The following is an 11,321-nucleotide window of genomic DNA, read 5'->3' as shown; positions in this document are numbered from 1 at the left end:
AAGCATGGACATGGTTATTAATAATTCTAAAAAAACGACTAAATTTATTTTGAAAAGTTTTCATTTCGGTCAATCGAACCATTCTGTTTTCCACTGGCGTTTAGCCGAAGTACCTACTTAGTGGGCGTGGTCTTCCATCAGCCTATTTTGGTGCAGCAGAAAGAATGACGTATCCAGCGTGATCATCGCGACGTCTTCAGGATTATACTGCAAATAATAACAATAAAATTTGCTCGTTGGCACATTACAACTAATCGGATTTACAAATTACTGGATTATCAAAAATCAAACTTTCTATTTACAAGAATCCTGCTTTTTAATGTCTTCAATCTGCGCTTCACGACCCCTTCCATCATCACAACTGCGGTTAGTAGGTAGGTAGTTCAAAACTACCATATGGCTCATAAATTAAGTAAGGACCTAGGTACAATCAGCAAACCCTGCTAATATTTTCATCGTTTTCTTTCACCACCATCTAAACGTCATTGAATACGTGTATTAATTAAGGCGCTAAGTACCAAAATAATAAAAACTGACATTTTTATAGAAAAATATTCTACATACTAACGCCAAAAACACAGCAAAATAATTAAACCTGTCGATGTTGTAAGTCCGTTGGCGTGTTTTATTTATAATGGTGTAAGTAGCACTGCAGTGGTCAATGGCATTCAATATAAAATAGCTGACGATGGTGTGTTGACACTTGCGAGTTCCTAATACCTAAAATTATTGAAGCTGCCGTGATTACTTCACACTGTAAAACTACATTTTTCGAAAGGTCTGCTTCATGAAATTTTACTGCATTGACTCGGTATTTTGTAACTACAGGCAATACTACTTTTTGGAACTTATTTTATAGCCTTATTTAATACACGTATTCAATTATATTCACCCCACATGATGCCAGGACGTGATCCTGAAAAACAAAGAGACTTCTCACTTTTGCGTGTTAGACTTATTCATCTCACTTATTTAATACTAAAATCATGGACAGAATCGTAAGAGCCTAACTTATTGAGCAATCATAACAGCATACCTACTATTACTACCTAGGTACTTCACCATGTTCGATCCTCAGAGGATCATTATTATGGGCCTCCACAGGGTAGAGGTTGTATTTATAGAATTTTGTTTTTAAGAGAAATGGATGTTAGTCACTTGCTCAATCTATTAGGTCTATAAATCCCAAGGGAACCACCTTCCAGCATAACTTACATCAGAAGCTGATTTACATAAGCATTACATGACGTCTTGTTTGGAAACCGAGAGGGTGGATCCGCAACAACTGATGACGCTTGCTTAGTGCTATCATCTCTCGAAGATCACAGTAAAGTAATTATTTTTTACTTCAAAATATTATGCGTAAAGCGTCAATGACATTGAGCTACTTTACGAGCTGCTTGTTGGCGAATTTACAATCTGCCTGTCTTTACAGCCCAATGTCATCATCGAACAAGCAGATTGTAAACAATCTACCGAGAAAAGTTGAAAGCCGGTCAACTTTATACGCTTTACGCCGGCGTGTGGACCTACTGCGTCTGCGCAATAGAGCGTAGTAGCGATCTCCCGGTAAAAAAACGAACTACGTTCTGTTAAAAAAGTCGCTTGCTCGTTGGCTTCTCGTCGAATGGAAAGTTTTGTGTGTCATCATCAGAATCGCAGTAGCTGAATCGCCCGCTTTTAAATTCGCCAACAGACAGCTTGTAAAGTAGCTCAATGTCATTGACGCAAAAGCAAAACGAAGAATTTTCGACTACTCGGCAGACGGCAAATCACGCTCTTGAAATTTTTTTTATACTGGCAACAATATTTGGGTAGCATCTGCTCAGCGTTGCCATGTCTACTGAAATTTCAGTAGATCTACTGATATTTTTTGCCAATATACTGAATTTTTGATTTTTTTTCGAAATTCATGAAATCTACTGATATTTGGCTATTTCCCATATTTTTAAGTCAACGATGGTGAATTTATTAATAAAGTTGAAAAGATTTACGCACGCCTTTGTTGATTTGGATACACGCTTCTAAATTAACAAAGGATGCATTGTTACGCTACCCAATACCGGCATTTTAACCCACTGACATCATCATTGCTTAGAAAATAATAAATTAATACCTACCTATTATTATTTATTACGTAAAACGTCACACCATAACGTAACATGACTCAATAATCATTATATTTTAATGCTATGCTATGTGTGACCAGCAAAAATAAAATTTAATGGGGATGAACAATTGCATCATTGTTAAGTGATAAGCTGATAAGAAGGAAACCGAAGAACAAGAGACATTATTCAAACATTTCAATCACTGTTAGTACAAAGGGTTTTTGTCCACAAATATTTTTTTTAGAACGCAAAAAAACTTTTTTCTTCTGGTTTCAAATATTTTTCTTATGCACGTAAGTTCGAATGAATGATACTTTTTGGATCCGGCTCAGGTACATAAAGTAAATTTGAACATTTAATTTGGTTAGGTATTAATTACTGAATAGCAATTTAAAATTTTAGGTCAGGTTTCTCAAGAACCTTTCAGCAAGTAAAGGTGAATGTACATAATTATATGATATAACAATTTATAAGTCTTCCGATTAGTGAGAGCGCCACATGCTGATTTTGATAGGTATATCATTCAATATTTTTTATACTGTGGTGAGCTTAGTACTAAATTCGAAAACCGGACAATTTATGGTGGCATATCTATAACTAAAACTTTCTCATGATATTTAGAATGAAAATAAAACTGAATAAAACATCGCGAATGGAGAGATTTCCTTTCTATAACTAGAAATTATTTTAATTACACCAAATAATGGGATCTCGAAACTCGAACAAGGAACAACTGGGTACCTACCTAGTACCTACTTTTTATAGTTTTGTTTTCATCAGATTGTTTAGAGTTTAGACAGTCGAAAATGGTTTCTACTGTGCCCTTAATTTTCATCAGTTTTATTCTAGCATTCTCCGATAGCAGCAGTTATAGCAATATTAAAATTATTAATACAAGTTCGTTAATATTGATACCTATTATTTTTGAACTTCTTAAAATATTTTTCCTGATTCATTTGTTATTCAGAAAACATTTTAAATTGTCCTTAGTAGTAATCGTGAAACCAGTGATATAAAAATAACTAGGTGCCTACTTAAGTGTAGTGATAAATCGTATTATAAACTAACATTATTTTGTGTAGAAAACAATAATAACGAAAACAAACAATAAATAAAACAATAAATAGATGGTGATGAATAGTTTTATTATTGTTATTTTATTTCATAATTATTATTACAAGACCATAATATTCTAAAGTAGCATCAAGGTCGTTTGTTATCTGCACAAGGTGAGTTCTTTCCTTATTTTTAAATCATACCTATCTGATATACTTATTGCATTTTCTAAAATATTTGTGAGTAAATTCATGATTATGTTAATAGTAAACTTGACATGATTAATGCACTGAAATGAAATGAAATGCAATGAAAATTTGGAAAATAAGTTTGCAATGGAATATTTCTTGAAGCCCTCGCTAATTATTTTTGAACTTTCTGAATTTTTTCTAAAAAAAACGAGACGTTAATTACTTTACGTGAAATTTTTTGAAAATCCAGAAAAGAATTGGTCATTCAATGAGTAGGTATTCAGAATCTGAAATCTACTGATATTTTGTCAAATCTACTGAATTTTTTTGTCACATTCTACTGAAATTTTAAATTTTGACTTGGCAACACTGCATCTGCTTCCCTCCCTTGTCTATGGTTACAGAAATGCCGTGTGGAGAATTTTGACTAGTCTTTTTTGACAGCTCTTGTTATTAATAAAATTAAAATGGATATTAAACAGGAACTTGCCGAAGAAGACGCTGATATGGATGGGCAGCAAAGTCCTAGTTGGCTGGAAGTCCCATTAGAAGGTCCAAATACTCCACAAGTCTGTACTTCTATAGTTAAACAAGAGATTGTCAACGATGACAGCTGCGTTCCAGGGGTAAGTTTCGCAAAAAAAGACATTATATTAGGTATATTCTATTACCAATTAAAGAATACAATAGAAATAATTCTTGTTGTATCGTAATACAACGTTAGATGTCTGGAATCAACTTTCTTATACAAAATGTTCGATTATCCGTTAGATTTTCATGCCGTGCGTATCAGATGACACGATCATGATTGAAAAGTACTATTATTTAAAACAGTGGTTTCAGAACTTTGTTACTACGCCTCCCTTTTCAAAAAATCTAATTTTGGCGCCTCTTTATTTCATTAAATAATACAGACACCTTTTTAAATATCATCATATATCAAAAATTATCATTTAAGTATATCGATCATCATATAGGTATCACATCAAATTGCAACGCATAACCACATATTTAAAAGTCTTGTAACAATATGTATGTGACCTTTTTTTACTATAATAAAATAACGTGGAACGTGCATTAACAAACTAACCAAGAACTCAGTAAATAGATTTTTGTTTGCTTCAATGTATCTGGCGCACAAATCATTTAAAAGTGTAAACATGGCAAACTTATTTTTTTTTAAATTTTGATTTCCAAAGCTCCAATTTTGTCTTTTTAAATCAGTGAATGCATTAGTGGTCCTTGCATTGGTTTATTCACTCATTTTTTTTTAATTTCAACTAAAAAGAAAAGTTTAACAACAAAATTATTGTTCCTAAACAAATTTGCCTCAAATGTCAACATTATGATTTGACCCTTTTATTTCATTTTTTCACGAGATACATACACTATAGAAGTGAGGTATTATAAAATTAGTCTCCATATTTTCAGACAGGTTTGCAAAAAAACCTTTTATAGGACTGTTTTATGTAGTTTATATCTAGCGGCTGTTTTATAAAATAAGCATTTGCAAACTGCAAACCTGTTGCGTGAAATTATTATTATAAAAATTAATTAATTAATTGTGTGAAACTTTTCGCGCCTTCCTTCGCAACACTCCGCGCCTCCCAGTTTGGAAATCGCTGATTTAAAATATGTCTTCGTGCAAAGGTCTTCAGAGTGTATATTACATTACATGTGCTAGTATATTCTGGAACAGTCCCCCTGTCATCTAATCAATGTTGGTGTACAATAATCAGTGACGTCACTAGGCAGCCCTTAACGGCCCACGTGCTCCACGTTGGTCAAAATGGAGGTTTTATGGTACTTTCACAGCATAAGCCTGGACATTTCTTTAACGTTGTAGAAATATTTAGTAGAAATATTTAAACTATTAAAAAAATACATTATCAGATATTATAACAAAAAAAAAATCGTTTTTGAAAAAAGGAAGCCACCCCGAGGGGGAATCGAACCCTATATCTCCCGTGTTTACGCCCCATCCGTCGCATTTACCAATATGCTACGGAGTGACATACTAATTGCGACAAATTTTAACTGTTGGTCAATTTTAATACCTACTCATCAGCGCTCTTCCAAATCAAGCTACTTTGGCAATCGATTTTTGTTTCTTAAATCAAAGTAAATAGGTACCTATAACTTCGATTACTAACTGACGTAACGTAAATATTGGAGAATCCAATAATATAGTCTCTCAGAAAGTGTTTTTCAAAATTATGTATGTTCAATAATTAGAATGATACATTCTTAAATCTTGTGAATTATTCATTGAATAAAAGAAATAGTTAATTATATAGTACATATTGTTTTTTTTGTGTTTTGTTACAGACTTCCATTGCTGATAGCGTCACTGTAAAAACTGAACCCGATTTTCAGTATTTACAATTCAAACAGGAGCTAATCGAAGACGAGGGAATGATCAAAATCGAAAATTCACGTCATGGCGAATGCTCTTACTCCCAAAATAATGTAACGGTGAGTAATAGGCGATAAAATATATCTTCTTCTTCCTTTAGTGTTAAAATAATGCTAATTAAACTTTGTTTGTCTCTCACGCAGAAGGTAACACACTCTTTGTGTTCACACATTGCCGACTTTTGTAGAAAGCCGATACATTCACAACGACTGGTCCTACCTTTTCCGCCCCTCCCGTTGTTGTCTTTGATGACCTGTCATTGTTCTATAGAGTGCTCATACTGACGCGTCTGTCGTGTTCACACAGGGAATAGTTTGATTTGGATAGATGAGTTTCATGATAAATAATACACTAGCATTATGCATAGATCAATGCTACATATTTTTTGGAAATCGATATTACCACCGGTTTTTGTGTGAAGGACTAGTCTGACTTTGACAGCTGATGAACAACAGGAATGTATATTATTTATATATAACACTAGATAGTTAATATATTTGATTTGAGAATTTTATATAATTTAATTTGAAACGAGAAAGGGCGAATCAATATGTCAAGCAATCTGGGATCTGATTTTGACAGCTGAACAGTGGACCACTCGTTGCTTGCGCAAAAAGTTATGCTCAGGCTTTATTAATCTAAAGATGGCGCTGGTTCACAGCATGCTAATGGAAAACTAACAATTTCATTTGGTTCTATCGTATCGTATTATCTATAGTATTTACTAGCTATTTTGACATGGAACATGTTTTACTCATGATCTCCGAGGCAATTCGAGGCAAGACAAGTATTTTTACTATAATTTTGGTCCGCGTACTGTGTACGATATAAATATGTACGCCCAAAATACTATAATTTTGAATATCGAAATTTTTTTTAAAAAGTACTCAAATTTCGAGATTTCCGTTCGATAAATTGGTGCAAAGTACTATAATTTCGCAATAAAGGCAGATTTGGAGTAAAAAAATCCCTTGACTTTGGTTTAAAATGCAATATATTGAATTATTCCGTAAGAACTTTTGGTCGGAAGAGGTACTTACATAAATAAAAAGGGGTCTCTGAGTTTCTCAAATTCTCCATTATTTTTTTCTGAGAAACAAAAAACCTATACATTTTCAATAGATGACAACGCGTACTATATTTTCCCCCCAAATACTATAATTTTGGAGGCTCTGTACTATAATTCCATTTTGAAAAGATGGCAACACTGCGTTCAGTAGTATTGCCACGGTGTTCGCCGCCGCCACAGCCTAATATTTTATTATTGTTCACTAGTTCGCTTACAGAACAACAAACATAATATTCGTCTGCAGAAAAGAAAAATTGTTTCAAACCTTTGGATTCGTTTAATTTCACAAATAAAATTTCTTTCGAATTTGGAAAACCAGCATTCAGTAGACAGAAAATCTGATATTCGCAACCAACACGCTGGAGCATGTTCCATGTTTAATATTTTTAGCCTTCAAGGTTTAGGTATTTTTTTTCTTATATTAATTAATATCTATCCTTCAAAGTTATATTTTTAACGTATTTATTGTATGTGTTAAGGCGAATGTGTGAAATTACCATTACCTGAAATGGGCAAAATATCTGCCGACTGCGCGAGTTCGGCAGTAATTTTTCTGCCTAGCTCATGCATTATTCAAAATATATGGTCACGCTCCGGTGGTGTTTTTTGCAACTAATCAAACTATCCAAATGTGTCAAATGTCATTGATTATCTATATAAAAATATACCAATCAATAACTACAATGACATTCATATCCATTTACTATGCCCAAAAAAAAATCTAGAACTATAATATGATAACGGAAGAATTTTATTAAAAGGTATTTTTGCGATTTGATTCGTGCTTGGGTATCAATGGTGCAATGGTCGATTGTTTGTTTGTGTTATTTTGTTGACATTCACAAAATGGACATTCAGAATTACAAAACCTAACCTAACCTAATAATAATATATTATGTCCAATTATAACTAATAAAACCATCCGTATTAAATTTACATTTTCTACTGTCATTTTGACAGTTGAAGAATTCCATACCCTGGCAAAATCACGCACCCGGCAGATAATTTACCTAATTCTAAATAAGGCAACGAGCTTGACTATTATACGAATTAGGCAAAATTTTGCCCATTTCATGTAATAGTCAATTTCGCACATTCGGCGTAACATATGTATATATTTGAAATATTTTTTTCAGGTGATGGCTCTGAAAGACAGCGGCGCCCCATTATTTGAGACTGTAGTATGTAAAACTGAATCCAGTGCTGATTCTACAGAAAACCAAATCGATACAAATGCCAGAATCGACTATGGAACAATTTCTTTAAGTTTGTTGGGCCAAGCGTCATACGGACAAGAAGTCAAAAATGATTTATTACAATTTTTTCTCAAACAAGCTGTTATTAAATTGACCAGACCCAATTTTCACCGCACGAACTTCGTGTGTAGCGTATGTTACAGGCTATTTCCATCCGCGGACATCTTGAAGAAACACAAATTGATCAGCGAAAGCGATTCTTTGTTTGACGGCGAAAAGAGATTTATCTGCAAAGATTGTTGCTTCCGAACGAGCAACCTGCACCATTTTAATTGTCACAGATTAATGCACACGGGGGAACGCCCTTTCAAATGCACTGATTGTAATTATAAATTCGCTCAAGCCAGTGCATTGAAAAAGCATAGAATGACTCATACCGGAGAAAAGCCCTTCAAGTGCACTGAATGCGTTTACAGATGCACGTCGTCAAGTAATTTAAAAAAGCATTTGTTGATACATACAGGTGAACAACCGTTCGAATGTCAAGAATGCGACTACAAGTGTACAAATTCGAGCTCGTTAAAAAAACACATCATGATTCATAACGATGATAAGCCGTACGAGTGCGATGTGTGCGGGTATAAATGCACGATTTTGACGTATCTCAAAACGCATCAAAAGATACACGGAAGCGAAAAAAAGGTCAAATGTGATATGTGTTCTTACCAGTGTTTCAGGGCGAGTGATTTGAAGAAACACAAATACGTACATTTAGATTATAAGCCATTCAAGTGTGAAATTTGTAGTTTTGCATGTATCAACGCTGCGTATTTGAAAACGCATTCTTTGGTCCACAGCGGAGAAAGGCCGTATAAATGCGATGAATGCGAATTTAAATGCACGCAAGCGAGCTCGCTTAAAAGACATAGGAACAATATGCATAAGAATAAAGACATTAACATCAATTCGACGGTGAAATAATGCTTACGCTATGAACGGGTGTTTAAAATATCTTCGAGACGCATCTTCATTTTTGTGTTCACATATTATTTGTTATGGTCACCCTTCAAGGCTGTCTATATAGCGGAAAATCGTCTGTGCCATGGAGCAACCATGTAAACGAGGTAGCTTTCATTCGATCAGCAGAGAACTGAGGATAGCAGCAGCTTCCTGTTTGTTTAATATATATTATGATATATCTTGATGGTGTAGTAAAATTAGTTGCCCTACCGTATCGTGGTGCGTCGTAAAAACATTAATGTGAAGTGTTTCGCGTTATATACGTGTTATAAAAGCAAGCAATGATAAGGTTTACAAAATTGTTTTTATACTCGCTCGTTTAAATCAGAGTGTTAAATGTGATTATTGTGATCTGTGACTGCAACACGTCGAATTTTTCGATGTAATTTGTTGGCTAAACGTAACATAATGTCCGGCCTGTGATACAGCAAATGTTTCTGTGACGTATGCGCAGATGCTCTACCTTTGCGGTCAAACATTCGTTTCGACCCGAGATACATTTACAGTGACTCGTGACCTCATTATCTCAGTTGTGGGCGTGAAAGTGAGTTGCAACATTACTGACATTGTTGATTTATGGCCATGTGGCAATCGAGACTTTTTTAAATCTGCGATCGGGCTTACTCGAAACAACGTACTGAAATTTGATTGATGTAAACTTATTTTTCGTATCAACCCATTAACGTAATATATAATATATATGGGCATGCCCGTTAGACTGGCAGTATAATTTTACCGCGTTGACGCGTTCTGTTATAAACTAAGATCGACATACGATCACGACACATCTTGACACGAGAAAACGGTTTTCACCCAGAATAGGTCGTGGCTGCGATCACGTAGATAATTGACGGGTGCATATACATTCAAATTCTTTAGGACGTCAGGATTGGAAAGCATCCCCCGTGAGAACAAGTAAAATGTTTCAAGAGCAGAAGTGACCTACGAGATTCAAGAGAGTGAAAAGAGAGCATGCCTTTTCAAAAGGCAGTCGGAAAATAGTGTTGTATGTCATAGAATAAGGATATCAGAGACATTTCTCATAGACGCGTTCTAAAGAAGACTCCAGATAATAGATCCATGTTTCAGTGCTGCCAACCGTACTATAATTATAGTTTTTATTTACTATAATTTTGGTTCGCGTACTATGTACGATATAAAACAGCTATAGTACGCCCAAAATATTATAATTTTGAACATCGGAAAAAATATGTAAAAAGTACTCAAATTTCGAGATTTCCGTTCGATAAATTGGTGCAAAGTACTTTAATTTCGCAATATAAGCAGATTTGGAAAACGTGGAAAAAAATTGCTTGAAAAACGTAAAAAAATCCCTTGACTTTGGTTTAAAATGAAATTTCTTGAATTCTTCCGTAAGCACTTTTGGTCGGAAGAGGTTCCTAAAATAAAGGGGTCTTTGAGTTTCTCAAATAATTCTTCGTTATTTTTTCTGAAAAACAAAAAACCTATACATTTGCAATAGAATGACAACGCGTACTATATTTTCCCCCCAAATACTATAATTTTGGAGGATCTACTATAATTCCACTTTGAAAAGATGGCAACACTGCCATGTTCAAGAATACCACGCATTAATGAGACGGAGAGTGTACATATTATTACATTTGAATAAATTGTTGGATGGTTTAGCTTGTCATGTGATGAATCCTAAAAGCTTACTTGTGTTTAGTTTAGAGACGCAGATGTGATGTGCGAGTGAAAAGATAATAAATAGTCGAAAATTATGCCAAGATCTTTTTCCTCAGATTGACGCTTTATAAATTTTTTGACATTATATAATTTTATTATAGTTAATATTGATCTATAAAAAGTGATACTTGTCCAGTATTAAATTCTTGCATAGTTACTACAGTAGGTTTAGTGTTAATAATTATAATATTCTTAGATAATATTAACTACTAGGTTCGTATCATTCAACCTGAATCAAACAAATCAATCTAAACCATAGAAAATATACGTACAAATTGTATAAGTAGAAAATACACCGGAAATTGTTTGAGATTTGACGTTTGCTTCAGTGTATCATTGAAAATCAAACCGTTCTCGGACCATAAAAAATGGTTTCACATGAAACGTCAAACCGATTCGGACGGTTCAGAGACTAATGACGATCTGTCAAACGTCAAAAACCGTTTCCATGGACATTCTACCAAACGGTCCCATTTGATTTGTTCAATTCAGATTGAATGATACTAACCTACTATCGTTTTGATCTCAAAATTCAATTGGTAGGTATAGAAA

At 34.1% G+C, this 11,321-nt stretch overlaps 1 protein-coding gene across 1 annotated transcript; it reads left to right on the top strand.

Annotated features, from left to right (window-relative positions):
• The first annotated feature begins 3,713 nt into the window (after positions 1-3,713).
• LOC147076722 (uncharacterized) lies at positions 3,714-10,262 on the top strand. Its single transcript, XM_085941337.1, has 3 exons — positions 3,714-3,984; positions 5,687-5,833; positions 7,980-10,262. Exons 1-3 carry the CDS (start codon positions 3,826-3,828, stop codon positions 9,018-9,020), a joined length of 1,347 nt encoding a protein of 448 aa, XP_085797463.1. The 5' UTR covers positions 3,714-3,825; the 3' UTR covers positions 9,021-10,262.
• The last annotated feature ends 1,059 nt before the right edge of the window (positions 10,263-11,321 follow it).

Source organism: Rhyacophila brunnea, unplaced genomic scaffold, assembly GCF_057557595.1.
Source record: "Rhyacophila brunnea isolate RB1 unplaced genomic scaffold, BYU_Rbru_1.0 scaffold_13, whole genome shotgun sequence".
NCBI lineage: Eukaryota > Metazoa > Arthropoda > Insecta > Trichoptera > Rhyacophilidae > Rhyacophila > Rhyacophila brunnea.
The sequence above is the reverse complement of the archived record's forward strand: the minus strand, read 5'-3'. Positions and strand labels throughout refer to the sequence as shown.